Genomic DNA, 20330 nt, shown 5'->3' on the forward strand with positions numbered 1-20330 from the left:
GCCCAGTTTCCAATACTGGTTGATGCATCTTCTCAAACACAATCTTCTGAATTACTTATAGTTATAGTATAGTATTTTATAGTACAGTCGAGGGTAACCAAGATGTAAAAGCACATTTTCTAATTTCCATCAAAAACGTAATATGCAAATAGAAAATCTAAAGTTTATAGAATGTTTTAGTAATTTAGTAATTATAGTAAAAAAATATTGATAGTGAAAGCCAAGCACCCTTCATTTAAACTTCCAGAAAAGCATGAAAGGACTTACAAATATGAGACCTATGTTATATATTTTGAGACACTCAGAGAAAGACGGTGGAAGGTGATTTGAAGTAAACTTTAAAGCATTACCTCATCCCTGATCCCTATTTCAAACTAATTCAGTCAAATTTGGATCAGTCAACTGGCAGTTAACCACATTAAGGAAGTGAGATTTTAAGATTAAATAATACATTTTAAGAACTTGATATTTTGTGGATTGCAATATATCCTCAGAGAGAACTTTTTGTAAAAGGCTCCACTACAGAGGAATGGAATTGGAGTGACTGAAGTTGCAGGAATATAAAAATGAAGAAGTAAGCTTTATGATGAAAGCATTGCAGTGGTTTTGAATTACTGCAAACTAAGTCATTTTTATGCAAAGAAGTAACTTCAGCTCTATCATCACATAGCTGTGGAGGAGCCCTGGGCTCAGACAAAGGGTTATGATTGCATCTTAATGGGTTTAGTGGGAACAGGGTGTCACAGAAAGTCCTTGGGGATTAGTGATTAGAAAAATGTCTCCTCTGACCCGAGCGTTTGAAGGGAGCTGCTAACGTATCCTGCTAATGTGTGGAGCAAACCTGAATCCTATCAGTCCAATTCAAACGGATGTCCTGTCAAACACGCCAGAGCTGAGGTGCTGGAAAGTGGACACCTGCTAATGAGATTACTGTAAAACTAAATTGGGGTCACCAGGGTGAAATTTCGCTATTAAACTCATTATGATGCAACTATAGACCTCTGCATGCGTGTTTGTTACCGTCTCTGGGTGTGTGGTTCAACATAATGTTTCTTCATGTTTTCCATAGAGGACCTTTTGGAGGTCAACCGTGTGGGCTCCCCCTGCACAGCTGTGATATATCAGCTAGCCAGCCCTGATGTACTCCTCGCAGGGCTTCCCAGCCTTCAACAAACTTCCACAAGCTCGTCTAAACCCAGGAGGCCATTCAGCTCTCAGGCAACAGGGCCATATTGCGGTTAACCGTCACTCTTTAAAACAAATCTTATAATGATCCAAGCTGTAGCTGCTACAGTGGCGGAGACTTTGGATTAGAGCCATATTACCAGTTGGCCCTATCCCAGTCCCAGAGCAACTGTGCTCAGTTTCTGACCCCTGGTCCAAGCCTCGGCATTGCCACCTAGGCTGAGCCAAGAGCTGCTGCTGCTGTAACCTTCTACCGTACAAACAATGCAGGGCAGCAGTGGATATCCAAGTCTGAACAATCTCAAAAGTTGAATTCCAGTGTCAAATTCCCGTCCATAACCCAAATGTAACCCTTGTGAAAACCTTGTCTGAACCTCAGCTTTTCACAACCAATGTATTGTGATCTCAGGAAACTCGGCCAAATCATTACAGGCTTGCCGACCATTCAAAACATGTTCTAACAATTACTAGAAGGGTTTAACTTTCTCAAAGAGCTCAATCGATCGCAAGAATAGTTTCCCCGAACGTATCACAGCCCGTACCACTCTGGCACACTGTACTGTACACCCACACATGGACACAATGAAGCAGCATAATGAAACCATCTATCTTCTTGACACTAAAGGCTAGCATACAGAAGGAGCTTACTGTCTTATAAATCTTTCTCATAACCCCAGCCAGTTTAGCCTCGGTCGTTATTACAATCCAGATAAAATGCACCATGCTCTCTTTCTCTCTCTCTCTCTCTTCCTCCTTGTTTTTCCTTGTTGAGCATGGAGGTCTGACTGAGAGACTTGGCAAGAGATGTAAGGGAGATGAGACAAAGGCATGCAGCAGAGGAAGAGGAGATGAAGTGTTTTGAAGTTGTCTTGAGATCCTCCCATAGCATCTCCCTCGGGAGCTGACTCCATTTAACCCATAAAACTGGAGACCTCAAGTTCACTTAATTGGTTAAGGATCAGCCAGCACACAGAGAAGGCAGTGATGCTTGCACAGATATGCTTTGTTTCAGCAAAGCCCAAGAAGACCATAGTTATACGTGTGTTTGTGTGTGCGTATGCATGAGAGAGGTAGTTGAGAGAGACAGAGAACAATCTCATAAGTACCACTAATATGTGTATGTATATGCATATGTTTTGCATCTGTCATACTGTTCACCAAATGCATCTATAGTATGCATATGTTGAATTGATCTGTGTGCATTTTATCATTTTATGATAAGTTTGTTGGGATTCTGTGTGTGTGGGTGTGTGTGTGCGTGTATGTGCATTCATATGCCTGCTGGTGTGTGAGAGAGTGTGAGATAGCAATGAACACTCAGTGTTCAGCCAAAGACAACAAGAAGTTCCTTTTGGACAGAGGAGCCAGTCATGAATCAGGTGTGATACCTGCACCCAGCATCAGCAGAGCGCCAAAACAAACACACCCAAAAGTGGTGCTGCGTTCCAGCTCGACTTCTCTCTGTGTGGAAGTAATTACTGAGGTGTTGAAGTTGTCACTTTTCCTTTTCTGTTAAAAACACATTCATTTGAACTCTCACACAGAAACACTCTATTTCACTTCACTCTAAACATGTTCTGTAGGCTCATACCAGCTCATCTTTGTGGAGCACTGATGATGGACACACTCTCCAGTTTAGGAAACTTTAGTTCTTTGCATAATGTTTTGATTTCCTGGTTGTTCAAGTCGCAGTAACATTCTGGTCTCACCTCCGCCAACTATACTGCTGTTCAGTTTCATGATGAGAGGGTAGCTTAAAACAGTTTCTCGAGACGAAAACAAGTACAATATTCAGTAAACAAGATACTGTAAAATGAATAATTTCCCGCATATTTTTGAGGCTACACTGGAGCAGCTGTTACCTACAGTCATCACAATAGGCTTGTTGTGTTTTTGAAGACACATGCATTATTATCAAAGAATCACAACACAAACAAAGATGACAACCAGAAATGATGGGTGTTAATGCTGGGTTTTTGTCATATTGTTTTGTCCATAGTTACAGGTAAGAAAAACTTTTAATGTCAGCCTCCTTGTTATTGGACATTACTAATATATAGCATATATAGCGTATAATATTTCCCCCTTTTTGAAATGACCCACAAGTCTCAAAAAGTTAAAATCAAACATGAGCGTGAATATAGTAACTTAAGCAAATGTATACAGTATAAATCTGGTTTCACATGTCAACAATTGGCTCCAAATACTGCAGCATTACCTAATTTGGGCTGCTAAAATGATGTCACTACAAGGCTAGCAGTGGTGATGATCATCCTGGAAAAATGCATGAGCACTCTGAAAATCTGAGAATCAAACGTTACATGGACAGTTAACACATGAATGACATTATTCTTCTGCTTGACATCTTTGGTTGGATCAAGGAGCAGAGACGCTTCCTGTGAAATGGATGAGAAACCTCTTCTTTATTGTTCATTTGAAGAAATGGTTTTGTACAGGCAGCAAATAATCCTTGAAGAAAATAGGCATGTCGCTGAAAACATATAGTTCATTAGCCGGGTGTGACCTGCAGTGGGGCTGAATAGGTCTGGATAGGCAGCTCTACATCCCCATCAGGGGTGGCCAAGCGGACACAGCCATTTTACAAGAGAGGGGGTAAGTGTTGGGTTTCAGTGTCACACAGGGGTAACTCTTGAAAATACACTCCTCAGCCCCTGCTCTCCTCACCCTGCCTCTCTCATCACCGGTATCCATTATGTCCCAATATATGCCTGACTCCCTCTCCCTCCCCCAATGAGCTCGAACTGCCATCATGGCCCAGTGCGCTCCCAGACCGTTCGTACTCTGTTTCACTGCTGTAAATGTCACCTGAGTTACACTCTCTCTGCTCTCCACAGATGGCCCTTTATTCGCCACCCTTTTAAAAAGACCCCCACTCACATTTCATGTTTTCTCATTTTTACTACGTGCCAGAGAACCCTTTTCCTCCCTATTCATTCAGCCATGCACTCATATTTTTTCCGTGAATGTGAATCATATTTTTGTTTTCCAGGTTTCAGTTCAAGATTTTACAAAGTTTTGGGGTCACTAATCTGAATTTAAGCTAACTGCTGGTTTTCTTTTTGATGTAGGAAAGAGAGCATCAAATAAGTCTTGTCATATGTAAGACAGTTTTGTGTCTACTCACAACAGCATGAAGTTATGACAGTGAATGGTGCATAAAGAAACATTTTTAGTACTATAGTAAACATAATTGCACCTCAAGTCATGACAATCTGTCTGACAATCTGAATTTTACAATTCTGACACATTCCAGGATCTCAGATCAGATCCAGATTCTGGTTGTTCTTTGTGGTTCATGTAGGCAGGCACACTTCCTCTTGTATCCTATAACACAAAATGCAAATTGCTCAAGTGTATATCCTTTATGTTTAGAATTGCAGTATGTTTTTGAGTTCAGTAGGAATCTGGGCACAAGACTCTTAGATCATTAACACTTACGATCTTGGATTTTGACCGAACACGAAACATTCACACTTCTTCCATGATGCAAGGTCTATATTCTGTAGAGGCTCTGAGAGGCCTGGTCTGACAGTGATGACAGTATGATTAATGCTCACATCCGCTCCCGCTCAAAGACTAATTTCACACACAGAAAGTCAAAGAGGTTTGAAGAAATCTTAGAGAAAGCTGCTTAAAGGGCCAACAAAAAATAACAAGCATTGATTTGAAGATAACACAAATACTGGTTGACATTGTCACAAATTATGTGTTCTTAACATTGAGAAAATGTTGGCGATTGTGGATCCCTTAATCCAAGGTTCTTCCTGTGATGTTCAATGCTTTACCAAACTGCTTTACACCTAAAACTAAAGAAATGGTTGAATTTACTTCCCTAATGCACCCATCAATCAAGAAAGAAAACGCTGATTTTGTTATGATATGATTTTTGCTGAACTGACAGCAAAATTTCACATTTAAATAGTTTAAACCTTTCCTGTCCTTTACCAACAGTGCTGCAAATAACTCACCGTGACATACCAAGCCGATTTGTTACCACTGAGAGTGAACAAAAAACTGTCGGGGAACGTTGGGCCCAGACATGCAAAGTACATCACCCAAAATAAATTTACTCTAAAACACTTTGTGGTTGATCCATCCCTCAACAGTCAAAGTGAGTTGCTGAAGAGAGGCAGTGATGTGAAGGAGCTCCTTCTGAAACCACCTTTGTTCACCTCACCACATTCATTAATCCTCCATAGACATCTGTAAAGGAGCCTGTGTGAAGCGTGAAGAGGTTGTTTGAATCCAGTGCCTGCCAGAAACCAAACGGTAAGTCAGAGTACGAGGAACCTTGGGTTGGCACGCCGATTCCATGCCAGTCACTGCCAATACAAGCTATCAGGCCACATAGACAAGCCCCTTGATGAAGTGCTCCACATTGCCAGAGAACATCACTGGACTGCCAACTCTTACAGCCATCTGAAGATGGCTAATGGAAACCACAGATTAAAAGTGCTCCTCTGTGTTTTGTTTTGTTTTTTTCTCCATTTACCTATGTGATCATGATATATGAGATCCCATATAACTTAACCCAGGTGTTAGCAGTACACCTTATAGAACCATCCAAACCTCACACATGGAGAAAGTTTCATCATTGTTTTTATTCCAGCAAATAAGTGTGTTGCTTGTGTTTTACAGCGTGTGTAATTAATTATGTAGCAATGTTATTGTATGTATGTTTTTCCCCTTGATATTTCAACACAATCTATTCATAATTTGTGTCACATTGGTTACACACTCTTAATTTTTAATTCAATTCCAAAATCATTTAAAATGTCAAGTACCTCAGTCCATGAAGCACTTAAAATGGAAACATTTATTGGCAAGACTTACAATTATACAATGAAAGACTTCTTACATTTCAACTTAAACACAGACCTGTAATGTAATGTAAGAATAGTACAGTTGACATATTTTAACACATGAGCAGATTATTCTCTCCACAAAGACGATGATGCAGCATTTGACTAGTGCCTGAGGCGTTATTCACACAAAGAGTTTGTCAAAGCAAGCCGAGCAGTATGGCTTCCCTTTCTGCTCCTTGAAGATGCCTTGGCTGAGCTGCCGTAGACAGAAGGCACACACAAAGTGTTCGGGGTGAAACTTGCGATTGAGAGCGGAGATGCAGCGGCCCGTGATGGGCTCGCTGCAGCTTCCACAAAGAGTGCCCTGCCGAGAGTGGAAGTGCAGTGAACAGAGGGGTCTACCATCCAACTCCATGAAACAACCACCAGTGAAGGGCTTCAGACAGTCCTGAGCATAACAACAAAGGAGAAACACAGGGAAAGTGAGGAAGAGGAAGAGGGGAGGGAAGATAGCGGGAGAGAATAACGATTAGTGATGGTAACATGGTGGAAGAAGGATAATAGTATAAAATCTGGATAAGTATTGCTTTGCTTTCAGAGGAATACAGTGATACTTAATTATTTAGTTCCATGCATACTAATGTTTCTGTTCAGTCCTTTCCAAACAGTGCCAAAGCTTTAGGATGTCATTAATAAACCATTTTGGAGTGGTAATCAATCAACACAAGTTATACTGTCAAAATATGGAAATATATTCAAAATTTGACTCTTAATGTTGTGTTCAAGGGCATGCTGGCATTGCATATTTGAAGATTGGAGGCAAAAAAAAGTATTCACAGGCCAGAAGCAAGATGTAAGATGGGCAAAAAGGGAATATGAACATCATGAAAGGGATAATGGGAATTTTATAACTACATGCATTTAGTGACTGCTGTTTGGCAGCTGACTCAGAAATCTTGGATGTAAGAATTTCCTTAGTTGACTAATAAAGGAAAATGTGAATGTAATTTAATATAAATTAGACCCTGCTCACAATGGCATTACCATGGAATGATAATATAACAAAATGTAAATTTAATGTTCACTGTGATGGATTAACTCAATCATAAATTTAAAATCTCTGTAATTTGATAATCTGCAGAAACCAGTGGAAACCAAAAGTTAACTGGAAGTATAACCCTGTGGTATTCCCTGCGTTCCCTTCCCAGCTGCTGTCATGTAAAGTATAGCTACAAAATCAGCAAAATCACTGACACGGATCATTAATATGTTATAAGGAGAAGCCTTAAACTGTTACAGCTGTGGTTCATGTCAATCCATTAACAAGATTAAAAGTCTACAGACAACTGTAGGCTTTGAGATGCTGTACTTGAGATAAATGCTCAGATCAGTCTGCCAACATGCTTACAATGTTAACCATGCTGCTCACCAAGTTCACAGTGTTGGTTTAGCATCAAAACATTTCATAATTAGCCAGAAACTCAAGGTACAGCTGAGGCTGATGAGAATGTCATGAATTTGGCAAGTATTTGGTCATAAACCAAAGTGAAAAAATGACATGTTGGCAGATGAACAGTAAGGAGATCACAGATATGACAATTCATCTTCTAGGGACCATGAACTAGAAGATGAATTCACATTTCACAGTGATCCATCAAGTAGTTGTTGAGATATTTCAGTCTGGACCAAAGTGGTAACGCAACCAAATGAATGCCACAAACAGCTACTGTTTGTGTCAGGTGATTCAAAGGCTCTCTGTCATCCATTACAATCAGAGAACGTACAACTTGTCGGTATGCCTTACTTAGAACATGAACTAAATGGGTCTGTACAGGACAGATGCTGCACAAGGTCCTGTGGTTGACTGCAGACGTTTCTCTTGGCAGATGTTTTGACTTGTCATAGCAGTAAAAGTGCAGGTGTAACTTTTAACATTAGTGATGGCTCTGTTTCATTTATATGTGCCAGTATAACAGCGTGCCAGCATGCACAACACCAGGGCTTTGGCACAGGGAGGCCTGAATGGAAAAATCCATTAATGACATTAGGGAGACCTGTGTTAAATAAGTCAAAATATCACTGTGAAAAATGTCTTTTTGCTCAGTGTTGGTGACAGCTGCACCTCAAAACTTTTGTTAAAACATTTTAGAACATTCTCAGCCAGACTAGAATCAAATCAAATTGGTTTAAAGTCTCCAATAATTATATTTTGATGTCAACGCCACCAAAGTCTGTAAAAAAAAAAAAAAAAAAAAAAAAGCCCAGCACTAACTATTCTTCCAAAGACACCTCAATGGGAGTGCAATTTTGGAAGTGCTGTAGTTACATTTCATATTATGGAAATCTGTCTACTGTTGACAATACCAGGCTGCTGCACGCCATAGTTAGTGTGACCAGGAGGACCAGAGGTGCTACATTTTATGAATTACTTCATTCATGTTTAGCAGGAGGTGGATTAAAAAGGCTCAGAAACTTGTTCCACTTGTACTTCTAGTGGAGCGTGACCTTGTGCTCTCTAAAGTTAGATGTAGGTTACCGAAAGGCCAGGTTTGTGGCCTTGCTGATAATGACTGCCCCATACTAAACAATGTTAGTTGCTGGTTGTGATCTTGATAGTATTTATGGAATTTTGAGCAGCGAGTTTTAAGAGCAATGTATTTTATGTATTACACGTTCGGGTTTATGAACACTGTGTTTTCAGTCAAGAATAATTTTCTTTAGTGTGCATGAAATAGAATATGAAGCTTCCACCTTCTGTCAGATCATCTCTGCAGAGAGCATTTTATGTTTAGCGACTGCTCAGAGCTGTGTAAAACAGAAGTGGAGCTGCACGCTGAACCGTTTTTGACCAGATGCTGCATGCAGAAGTAGGTTTGAAGAGAACGTAAAAGATACCCACACTGAGGAGTATGGTTCCCTTGATTTATTTGCATCATTTCAACCGCAATGTATTCATCAGGCATAAGGTTTTCATCAGCCTTGTGGTCAAAATGTTGCAAATAAAGCAAATGTGTGGGTATCTTTCTCATTTATTCCCAGGGCTTGTGCGTGAGCCAGAGTTCTCTCTCTCTCTCTCTCTCTCTCTCTCTCTCTCTGTGTGTGTGTGTGTGTGTGTGTGTGTGTGTGTGTGTGTGTGTGGTCTGAGGTAAGAGGCTCACTGAGCAGACGAAGCACTCTGAATGCCAGGTGCCATTGGCTGCAGTCAGGTAGTTCTCCCTCACTGACTCCCCACAGCCTGAGCACTTTGGAGCAAAGAGACTGTAGAAGTCCTTGTTGCAATATGGCTTCCCATCTTTTTCGATGAAACCTGGGACAGAAATAAGACATGTAAGATTAATTCTGAGCGATAATGGATAAAATTATTTCCAACTGTTTGCTGAAGTTGAGGTTTGAAGAAAAATGAATTCACAAGCCTGTCACCTTCAGATCCAAACAGGCCTCCACAGTGAGCACAGAAGAAGTGCTCAGGGTGCCAGGTCTGGTCCAGAGCTGTCAGGATATTCTGGTAAACCAGCCAAACATAGAAATATGACATCATGCTTTTACTTCCCTGGAGGATTAGTATGCTCTGTCTCATCTCACATGTTTAAATGTCAGGAAGCACAAAGATGAGTATAGTACCACATAAAATGACTCACAGGAGAAGTTGTCTTAGATTCTGATAAATGACTTTGGTCTGGAGTATAAGCCCAGAATGAAGAATCCTAATATGGTTTTGTGCTTTATTTCTTAAGTTGACATGTGGAATAGGTCAAGAAAAATTGACTACACACTACTGTATGTCATCATCCAATCTTCCAAAGATTATTGTGTAAATAAATGGATGCAATATATGACAGAACAAATTAGAGTATGAATCAGGAAACAAAAGCAAGTCTGAGCTTTAAGTATACAGTATGATTGGAGTACAGAATAGGAGTGAAAAATTGCTATTTTTATGTCATCAACACACAGTAACACACAACACACAAAGAAAAAGACATTTCATTTTCTCACATGTGTAATGGGCCCCTTGCAGTAGGCACAACGAGGAGAGAAGAGCTGATGGTAGTCTCTGTCACAGTACGGCCGTCCATCTCTCTCAAAGAAGCCTGTGGTGCTCAGCTCCTCTTTACACACCATACACACAAAGTGTTCAGGGTGCCACACTTCACCCAACGCCGTGATCATCTACACAATAGGAAAAAAGAATAACTGCAAGAACACCAGGAAGAGATTTCATCTTTTTTTTTTGTCTTGTGGGTTCAGGCTGATTTGTTATGGAGATATCTGAATCGTCAACACACTGATTTCAACACATTTCATTTGACATGACTCACTGTACCTTTCCCACAATGCTTTTGTTGCAAGAAGCACAGTGGCCCTTGGTTGTGGTGCGTACGCCAATCTTCTCCAAGTCAGAGCTCAGGCCTCCTAGCAGGTCATCTATAGCATCTGTTTTCTTGTCTGTCGTCTTTGCATCTGAACCTGCTGTGTTGCTGCTCTCTTTGTTCTCGGGTTGGCCACCTCCTGTTTCCCTTTTTACAGACTGTTTCTGTGTAAGTGGCGGTGGGGTGGTTGAACTCACTGGATCCTGAATGATGATACAAATATGCACAAACATCCACTGGTTTTAGCTTTATATTTGATCGATGTATTCTTTAAAGGTCAGTGTTTAACAATACCCGTGTACTTAAAATCTATCACTTCAGGCTGCTGTGTTGACATTAGTGCAATGCTGCCCTCTACTGTTAAACCTGGTTAATTTCACTAATGTGAAATTACTGTTTTCTCATTGTGTAATTAGTACAATATAACAGATAAATACTGACAACTCTCATTCATCATTCTAAAACAAGCATTTACAAACAGTGCACTGACCCCTTGTCCCAGACCCATCAGATCTTGCAAGATGGAGTCCAGCTCTGTAGTGGTTGAACTGGAGTTTGCAGAAGCAGCCACAGGAGCCGGCAGATCACTAAAACCAAAAAGGAGCAAATTAGAAAGCATAATATCTCAAAGAACTATAACTACCACACGATTAGTGCAGAAATTAATGATGTGTGCAAGTGATGTGTGAAGTGCCTCTGAGCATAATATGATGTCCTGGGTTATGTTTTATGATCGTGTAATGAAAAATTACAAACTGTAGAGAATCAAGAAAATGGCACAAGCAAATACAAATAACGTAGGAGTGGAATTATGATTTCCAATATTTCTGACATGAGATCTGAAAAAAAGTCTCAAAGAAAATATTTCTGCCATGGAAATTAAGTTTAATCTAAACTAGATTTAGTCTAGATTACACATGTACTTAGCAAAATTGTTGTGTATATTAGTACATGTAGTCGAAATAAAGGACCTCATAATTGTAATATATGCAAAGAAATTCAAATTATATTCTGTTTCCTCTACATAGTTTACAGAATGATACTGTCAGTCCAGAGTCAATATGAGCTTTAAGCTTGTGTTTCACCTGTAGACATTCGAGCAGACTGAGACATTTCCTTTCTTGTTAAGTCCGGCATAATCTGCACCTGTTGCCTGTGGACACACAACCAAAGTTTCTGTGACTAAAGTACCAAAATTACAGCTTAATCTGCTCACATGATCCAGATGCAAATGTTAATTTCCTAACTGGTTGGTTAAGAATAAATTGAAGGTTCCACAACAACTGAAATAGGTAATAATTAAAAAGGTATGTCATGCTGTAAGTTTGTAATTTTGGTGTCTTTGTCTTCACCTCCCCACCAGATGGACCATCGACTCTCTCTGTAACTGTTGAATTCAGTGCAAGTTCCTCCAACAGCAAATCTGTGGCAGGATACAGATGGTTAATATTCTACCCACACATATGAACAGGAGTATAAATGCAGACATGCACATGTACACAGTTTTCAAAAGACATAACCTCTAAAACACGTTTAATGTCATTTGTGGGTGTTAAACCAGAGTGTTATAAAATATTTCCTGTGAGGTGAGATAAGGCTCCACAATGATCAAGGTGCTGTCATATCAGTTTCTTCATGTGAGTCAGTTTCCTCAGGAAGTGATTGCAAACATGTTGCAGAAGTGAAACTTGTCATAATGTTGCAAGACTGATGGCAAACACCATACTAAATTCAACACTCTCTCTCTCCTGACGTAGTGTACTCTTAGATGGAACATATTTAAAAACCGGGAAGATATTTGTGTGAAAGTCTTTGTTAGGAAGTAGACCACGACACTCACAACATAACATAAATGTTCAGCTATAACAGCATTATTTTTGACAGTTGACCAAACTCTAATGTCTTCACATCACAGAAACACCTGCACATCCTCTCATTTATTTTTAGAACACAACTGAATCAAGTCATTTGATTTTTCTGCAAGACATAAGTTGTATATTTTTATACTTAGTGAAGTCCAAACTCTTATTTGTTTCATCTACATTTGACCATGATAACACTGAGATAGCCTAATTATTCATTTATTTATTTATTTTTTGAGAGTCCAGGATAAAATGGCTGCATGATTGAAATTACAGCGAGAAAACAAAAAAGACACACCAGCAACAGAGACATAAATACTTACTTATATATTTACAAATATTTACATGCTGAACTGCATTCAAAAGTAACTTCAGAGTACAGTATATAATGTACTTGAACACTGCACTTGGTGTGAATCACAGAACACGTACTGTAAAACACTGCCATCTTATTCTATGAACAATTCTTTTCACTTCTATCTTCTACATCAGTCGTAAAACATAACACCAGGCACTGAATGCTATGGAATTACAACAGTCTTTCCACAGTTAGCTATCTGTCCACTGATCAGTTTGTGAGTGATCAGCAGCATAAAGCATTACAGTCATTTGTCTTACCGAGCTCGTCCATGTTGTCCCCTGCTCGTCACTGTGGTGAGTGTGTGTTTTTTGCAGCAGGTTAGTTACTGAGGTAACAGCCCAACTCTACATCTGCTCTTAACCATCATTTCCTGTCCTCTGAGAAGGTTTGTTTTTATTTGTTAGTGAATCAAGACCCATCTATAGCAAGCATGAGGGTGTTTCCCAGTAAAGAGGAAATCAAGAACTGTTTCTGAACATTGTTATGTGAGATACCAACTGAAATAACACTGACTGACTCTTGTTCTTTGTTAAGTTTGTTTAAATTATTTTTATGCATGTGATATGTGTGTATTTTCACATACGACAGTATGTAAATCCACTTGCAGCTTTTGAAACATATTGCCACTTTTACTGTAAGTATTTGTTACGCAAAGTTCACATTTGTTTGTTGTTTTATTTGCCTATATTTTCAGACACAGTGGCATCTAAATAAAAATAAAAAAATAATACAAACACATTAAAAAAGAAACAATTTAAGCAGCTCAGATACAACAAAATGAAAAAAAACCCACACATTATTAAAGTAGACATAAAACACAAATTCAGTGTCAGTTTTACATGCAACTGTTGCAGATAAAAAATGTAGCATCATTTCTTAATAACATTTTGATTATAACTTCAGCAATACTCTCGTTAAACACAAATTAAATAACATTTAAATTAAATGTACCAAAGTGTTGAGACTTATCTAAAGGTTTCTGAGAATAGTCAGAAGATGCTTGTAGGGAAAGGAACGTCCTTAACAGAAAATAAGTTATGAGAGAAATTGTGTTCGTATTCATTATCTTTTTTTTACAGTAACTTGATGAAGCAATAAACAAACAGGAATGTGTCACGTTTCCTTCCTGTCGCTTCACTTGTAGGCTAACATGTTGATATATTGAGCTGAATATGATTCCTATCCACTGCGACATGACATGCAAGGCAGCTAACGTTTTATTAAAGCTGAATTATGAGAACTGTCCCTTTAATGACCACATGATGCTCATGACACCGTGGTGAAACTGTCACCTGCCGCACAGCTCGTTTAGCTTCATTCCAGGGTTCCATAATAGCTTCCTAACTTTGCCACGCTGGTGACACACATCAGACACACAACGGCCCACGGACTCTCATTTACCAAGACCAACGCAGCACAGACTTTTGAGTTTTTAGACTAAGTCTGATAGTGTCTATTTTAGTTTCGGCAACCATATGGTAGTCTCTCCGCGCACATAAGTGCGTGAACTCGCACCACTTTGGTTGCAACCATTAGCTTTCACAATAGGGGTATTTCGGTTTTGTGAGATTTTCAAAACTGCATATAATCTGATAAATGTAGTATTTTATGCATAAAACTTTAAATTATGGATTAATGACAACTGTTTTATAAAACATATAACAATAAAAAAGCAGTGACTAATTTGTAACATTTTCCAAATTAACACCGTCCCCTACTGTGTGGTTTCGCGTTTACAGGAAGAGTTCTTGTTTACAGCACAGCTTTCGCTCCACGTTAGCATCGTTGATTTGACCAGAAGGGACTCGGGATTTATCTTGTGTTTTTGTAAATAACAGTTTTGTAATTTTGTAAAATCATTCAAAGACACTTTTGCGCCACATCGAAATTAGTATGATCGTTGGGAAGCGAAGGTGCTGCCGACTACTGTAGCAATGACAAGCTGGCTAACATAGAGCCGAGGTTAGCCAGCTAGGTAACTAATAACACTAGCTAACCTCTCACATAGCAGCGGCGCATCCAATACAGTGAATCAGGTACCAGTATGTCAACTCTGTAACAAACGTTTTTTATTTGCATCTTTAATGACTGACAAGTTTGCATTGTCATATATTATGTTTGACTATTGTGTCCCTCTCATTGCCACCCAGGTTCAGGAACGAGCGCGATCATGGGTGCGGAGAGCAGCGCGGTGCGGAGCTGTACTCTGGAGGAGCCACTCTTGACCCTGCCCTCCGGGCTCACAATGTACTCGTCGATGCTTCAGGATGGAAAGCCCGCTTCCGTGTTTGTTCACAAGCGGGGCAATGAGGACAAAGTCAACAAAGCTGCCAAGGTAGTTATACTAAAATTGGTCTTGGCACCGTATCTTATCGACTGCCTCACAGTTACTGTAGTTGTAGTAGTGCATATGGTTGTTGTTTAGCATCTTGTGCATTTAAGGGCCCGGCCTACGTGGACTTAAAAGACAGAAAGTTTGCCTTAACAGACAGAGAATGCTATCAAATGCTGTAGATGGACAAATAATTTCATGTAGGATGTTGTTCCCAAAGAAAAACGTTGGAATATTGAACTGCAACATGATCTGTACAGTCATTCATCTCACTCAGGCAATGTATTCTACTCTTCAAAAGAACCAATGCCCTCAAAAGATGTCTGTAAGATTTCTGCTGACAGCACTCTGTATGTATTTGATTTAAAATGCTGTTGAGTGGTTTGGGCTCTCAGGCTACATAATCGGCTTTTGTTCCGGAATCCATCACCTGCATGACATTGACTTTTGATAGTACATAAAGAAATACTTAATGTCCTGCAGCACCTGAAGACCTTGAGGCATCCATGTCTACTGCGCTTCCTGTCCTGCTCGGTGCAGGATGGCGGCATCCACCTGGTGACGGAGCGCGTGCAGCCCCTGGAACTGCTGCTGGACAGCCTCTCGCCAGAAGAAATCTGCGCAGGCATCTATGACCTCCTGCAGGCGCTTGTCTTCCTGCATGAAAGAGTGAGCAAAAAGGAGCAACAAGCATTTGTTGTGGATGCAGGTGGCTCCCATTCAGTTATCTTAATGAATTAGAGAAAGCTGACTTGAGGGCACCATTTAAAACAGTAACTACTTAGGTTTCATTTTGTGTTTGACAGGAGTTATAGGCAATTTGGCATCTGTGTGTCATTTTGTCTGTGTTAAATAGGCTTGACTAAGTTCCTAACCCATTATTTTAACTACCAGGGCAAATCAAGCCACAACAACGTCTGCATTTCGTCTGTATTTGTCAGTGAAGATGGTCATTGGAAACTGGGAGGAATGGAGACTGTCTGCAAGTTCTCGGAAGCAACACCAGAGGTAAGAGATTGAATAACAGGTAGAATCTTTCCAAGATGCAGCCTGTCTGTTTACTTTTTCTGCTTTCTAAATGTACTCTGGTCAGATATTTGAATACTTATTGAGCATATCAGTTTTTATGTTTTAATTTTCTTTTTTTTCTTCAACTCCACAGTTTCTCACAAGCGTTCAGAATGCGAGAGAGGCCAGCTGCATTCCTCCGGAAGAGCAGGTAAGCAGATTAAAGGTTCTGATGAAAATATTTAAAAAATTCACTGTTTTGTTCAGGTTTTCATAAGACATGTCATTGACAGGTGGAGGGCTTTAAAATGCTTCCAGAGAAAAATGCTCACTCTCGAGACTGTTACTCTTTTGGCATGATGGTGGAGACTCTCATCTCTCTCCTGAATGGCTATGGTGAGTAAAGTGTAATAATTTATAATGTTTACAGGTGTGTTTGTCTAAACAATAGTCTTGCATACTTCTCTTACACTTCATTCTTCTCTTTTCTCTGTTGTTTCCAGTGTCACAGGAGCTGTCCGACAGCCTGAAGAAGACCCTGCAGGCGGGCCTGCTGAACTCGGACCCCTTGTCTAGACCTCCACTCAGCTCTCTGCTGACTCATGACTTTTTCAGGTAAGTGTTTCAAGTTTGTATTTGCTAGTATCAGTTCATACTGAAAATTTCAAACACTCACATGTTTTTTTTCTGTGAGTAGGAATGACTTTCTGGAAGTGATGAATTTTCTGAAGAGCCTGACTTTGAAGACAGAAGATGAAAAGAATGAATTCTTTAAGTGAGAAACAATATTGTCTTGATTTACATATGATCCCCTTTTTCAGTGTGCTGTTCTGTAGTTGGTTCATTATGTTCACGCAACGGAGTATCATACACACACATCTCATATATTTCACTTGGATTTCACTTTTTTGGATTTCACTTCACACTATTTGGATATAAGTCTCTCAGAAATGTATAGTTTTTGTAGATAGATGATAACCAGTATTGGCAAGTTAAATAGGGTTTCTATTTAATGATGTCCTATGTTAACAACATCTTATTTTGCTCAGCAATTTCATTATTGTTTTTTTCCTCTCATTGATAGGTTTCTTCTAGACCGGGTCCAAAGTCTCCCTGAAGAGCTTGTTGCTGCACGTCTTGTCCCCAAACTTCTCAACTCCCTTGTTTTTGCAGAACCCATGGCAGTCAAAAGCTTCCTGCCTCATCTTCTAAGGCCAAAAACTGGTGAGATTGATCTCTTGCTGCTAATAATAACTCGGTTCTTTTAATCCCCTTACAAAGAGGCATTAGTGTTGTGTGAAACTCTTAATCCGTTGTTGTTCATGCTCTTCTTTTGTTTAATTTCTTTGTTGTGGACAGATTCCAGCGGTGGTGGTGGTAGTGGTGAAGAGTGCCTGCTGTCTGTGTCCCTTTACCGTAAACATGTTATTCCTCAGCTTCTCAAGCTCTTCAAGGTCAATGAGGAACACGTCCGGATTGTGTTGCTGGCTCATATCCACATTTATGCTGAGTTCTTCTCTGACGATGAGCTCAAAAACCAGATCCTACCTCAGGTGGGGTGTTGACATAATACCAGAAATTTTAAGTTAGACATTAAGTATCGAAAAATTGATTTAGATATACAGTCCAAAGATGTCAAGTAAAGCAGAATGTAAGGTGTGTGTGTGGAAATGTGAAATAAAAATAATTCTTTCATTTGAGGGTAGATATAAATGCTATTGTGTATTTCTCTTTAAGTTACATGATTTTTGTTTCGTTTGTTCCTGGCTGCAGGTTTTGTTAGGAATGAGAGACACCAGTGATTCTCTAGTTGCCATGACGCTGCAGAGTCTAGCAGTGTTGGTGCCCTTGCTGGGGGCTCAAGTGGTGGTTGGTGGAGAGAGAACCAAGGTCTTTAAACGCACCACACCTAACTTCACCAAGTCTACAGATGTTACCCCTGAAAGTAAGCACCAGTGATCTAATAATGACAGCAACATTATGTTACTGTTCTGTTTTAATCACTTAGACATGTTCAATTGTGCATTGCACAAATGAAGGCATGAAGTAGTACAGGGCATTGTGCTCATCATGCTGTTACCGTGTTTGTCTGTCAAAGAATATTTCACTGTTGGCTTTCTGAGTGTGTTAGGTCAAACTAGAAAATCTGATTTTAAAACATTCTTTATGTCCCCTTCAGCTTCACCTGTCCACATAGTTGGAGGCTCCCACCCTCAGATGGCTCAGCCTTCGAAAGTCTTAAGTTTGTTCCCTAGACCGTCTGGGACTGAAGGCCTGGTCCTAGGTCACATGAGTAGCTTAGCAGGTAGTAAGGAAACCCCGAGAAAGTACCCTCTGGCATCAAAATCAGGTAAAGCTCCTCCCCCATACTACTAATTTTAATTGGCAGTTTGATGTTCATGTACCCGAAGGTCAGTCTGTCTTTTCTGACATGTTGCAGATGTCAGTAGAGAGATGTCTCTACCTTTGAATGGTTTTCATCAGGACCATGAGATGGAGCCACTGTCATACAGTCCAGAGCGGACTGACAGACTAGAAGGCCCAGTGGAAGACTGGCCTGACTGGAGTGACCCTGAAGAGAGCGAGAACAGAGATGGACAGTCAGTCCAGATCCACATTCGGGCCTCAGAGAGGGAAGATCCAGTAGGCAGCAGACTGCCACTCTCACATGCGAACGTGGAAGAGGACCCGTGGGATGACTTCGAGGACACTGAACCTACCTCGGATCTCTCCCCTACTGCACCTTTATCAGACCCTGTTATACTCACACCACCCAGAGGAGGCACTACCACACCTGTAAAACATGCTCACGAAGCACTGAGACTGGGTTCCTCCAAGCCTCTCAAACTGACATCAGCACTGCAACAACCCAAACAGAGTAAGACCACCTCCTCACTGGACAATGGCTGGGCTCAAGAAGAGAGAGACTCTGATAAAACACACTACCCATTAAATCCCAAGCCCAAACCAGTGCCACAAAAGAATAGCGGAATGGGAGGTCTGGGTGAGGAGTTCACCATTAAGGTGAAGAAAAAAACAGAGCAAGACCCAGAGCTGGATTTGTTTGCAGACATGGTACCAGACATCAAACTGTCCTCTCCTACTCTGCTGCCGATGGACAAGAGCAGCACGAGTGATGCTGGACTGTCCAGAGCCCCTTCAGAAAACACTAATTCTCTGCAGGTTGATTCAGCCGTCGATACTGTAACACTCACTGCCAAGTTCGCAGCTGCCAACCTAACTGAGGTGAAGATGGACCGAATTTTACTTAATCAGTTTAAGTATATGGCTCTAACCTTTTATTTCCCTCTTTAAGATTCCTCAATATAAGTGTCTGCTTATAACAAGTTATTACAACATTACAGTTAAAGTTGTAGTTACATTATTTTAAGAAGCTCATAGTGTAAGGTCATAGCTCAGAATCCTTTTCTTCTCAGTTTCAAGACCTTTTAAAAGTCTCATTAAATAAAACCATTGCTTGATAAAACATGGACACGGGATTAGAAAAATGTCTGAAAAGCAATCAGAATTTCTCATAATGCAGACTACAAAAGTGCAGTAAATCAACATTTGTCTAATAAGACTGGAAGCAGCGCAAGAATTTCCCTCCAGGGATTAATAAAGGAATTCTGATGTAGAAATCTGAACTACAAACTTACCTCCAAGTGATAATTATTCTTGTTTTTTGTTTTTTTTTTCTCTCAAAGACGGAAACAGATGGCTGGGGAGACGGAGATGACCTGAACTGGGAGGACGAGAGTGCCTGGTGATGACCTTTGATCCGTCTCCTTCCATGGGAGCAATAGACTTGACCACTTGAAGATGCACTGTCTCTCTTAGGACAGCATGATGCAGTGAGAACAATAATAACGGGATGTGACTTTTTTTTAATCTTACTGTTAGCTCCCTGTTGTTCATTAAGGTAAACTGTGTTGAACTGGAAGGATTGAAAGCATATGAGAAGATGCTGGACTTGGACAAATGAAGCCATTCTTAATTTTTTTTTTCTTTTTTTTGCCAACTGAGAGTTATGTCAAGATGAAGGGATCTTAATCAGGTGAATCCCATCCCATTTTCATCTATTTCTCTTATGTTTTTTTTTTTTAAATTGTGCCATCTTCGCTACTGGCATGGAGATCAAGGTACACTTTTTGATGAGACAGCTTGTCTGAAATGTGTCAGATTTGATTTACAGAAGGCTTGCACTTTGAATGAATGTGAAATTGCATAATTTATTAGTAGCTTTTTGGTTGCTGGTGAAGTAAAGATTTTCCTGTATCAAATATGACCCTGTCCTGTTTCAAGAGGAAAAAAAAAATCCAGTCACAAAACCAAACAATTTCGATAACTGAGTTAGGAAGACTACTGTTTACTTAGTGCTAAATA

The 20330-nt window shown here is 40.0% G+C and overlaps 2 protein-coding genes across 2 annotated transcripts; one reads left to right on the forward strand and one right to left on the reverse strand.

The window, feature by feature from the left end:
• Positions 1-5787: 5787 nt before the first annotated feature.
• On the reverse strand, positions 5788-13077 carry lpxn (leupaxin). Its single transcript, XM_046392526.1, has 9 exons — positions 12862-13077; positions 11734-11804; positions 11467-11534; positions 10872-10968; positions 10336-10584; positions 10008-10181; positions 9432-9513; positions 9170-9318; positions 5788-6459 (listed from the first exon to the last, which is right to left on the reverse strand). Exons 1-9 carry the CDS (start codon positions 12872-12874, stop codon positions 6193-6195), a joined length of 1170 nt encoding a protein of 389 aa, XP_046248482.1. The 5' UTR covers positions 12875-13077; the 3' UTR covers positions 5788-6192.
• Positions 13078-13853: 776 nt separating this feature from the next.
• scyl3 (SCY1-like, kinase-like 3) lies at positions 13854-20227 on the forward strand. Its single transcript, XM_046391894.1, has 14 exons — positions 13854-14640; positions 14755-14939; positions 15420-15605; positions 15831-15944; positions 16099-16155; positions 16238-16340; positions 16448-16559; positions 16642-16719; positions 17029-17168; positions 17304-17497; positions 17718-17889; positions 18124-18294; positions 18385-19190; positions 19652-20227. Exons 2-14 carry the CDS (start codon positions 14775-14777, stop codon positions 19712-19714), a joined length of 2361 nt encoding a protein of 786 aa, XP_046247850.1. The 5' UTR covers positions 13854-14640; positions 14755-14774; the 3' UTR covers positions 19715-20227.
• Positions 20228-20330: the final 103 nt, after the last annotated feature.

This window comes from Scatophagus argus, chromosome 6 (genome assembly GCF_020382885.2).
Source record: "Scatophagus argus isolate fScaArg1 chromosome 6, fScaArg1.pri, whole genome shotgun sequence".
NCBI classification, from domain to species: domain Eukaryota; kingdom Metazoa; phylum Chordata; class Actinopteri; family Scatophagidae; genus Scatophagus; species Scatophagus argus.

What these genes read in the sequence shown, in the direction of transcription:
- lpxn (XM_046392526.1), bottom strand. An exon ending in TGATGGGTCTGGGACAAGGG is followed by an intron (nt 10,585 to 10,871) that starts GTCAGTGCACTG and finishes ATCATCATTCAG; the next exon opens with GATCCAGTGAGTTCAACCAC. An exon ending in GCAAGGGGCCCATTACACAT is followed by an intron (nt 9,514 to 10,007) that starts GTGAGAAAATGA and finishes CTGGTTTACCAG; the next exon opens with AATATCCTGACAGCTCTGGA.
- scyl3 (XM_046391894.1), top strand. Translation starts at nt 14,775, where the DNA reads ATGGGTGCGGAGAGCAGCGCGGTGCGGAGCTGTACTCTGGAGGAGCCA. An exon ending in TCTCGGAAGCAACACCAGAG is followed by an intron (nt 15,945 to 16,098) that starts GTAAGAGATTGA and finishes TCAACTCCACAG; the next exon opens with TTTCTCACAAGCGTTCAGAA. An exon ending in GCATTCCTCCGGAAGAGCAG is followed by an intron (nt 16,156 to 16,237) that starts GTAAGCAGATTA and finishes TGTCATTGACAG; the next exon opens with GTGGAGGGCTTTAAAATGCT.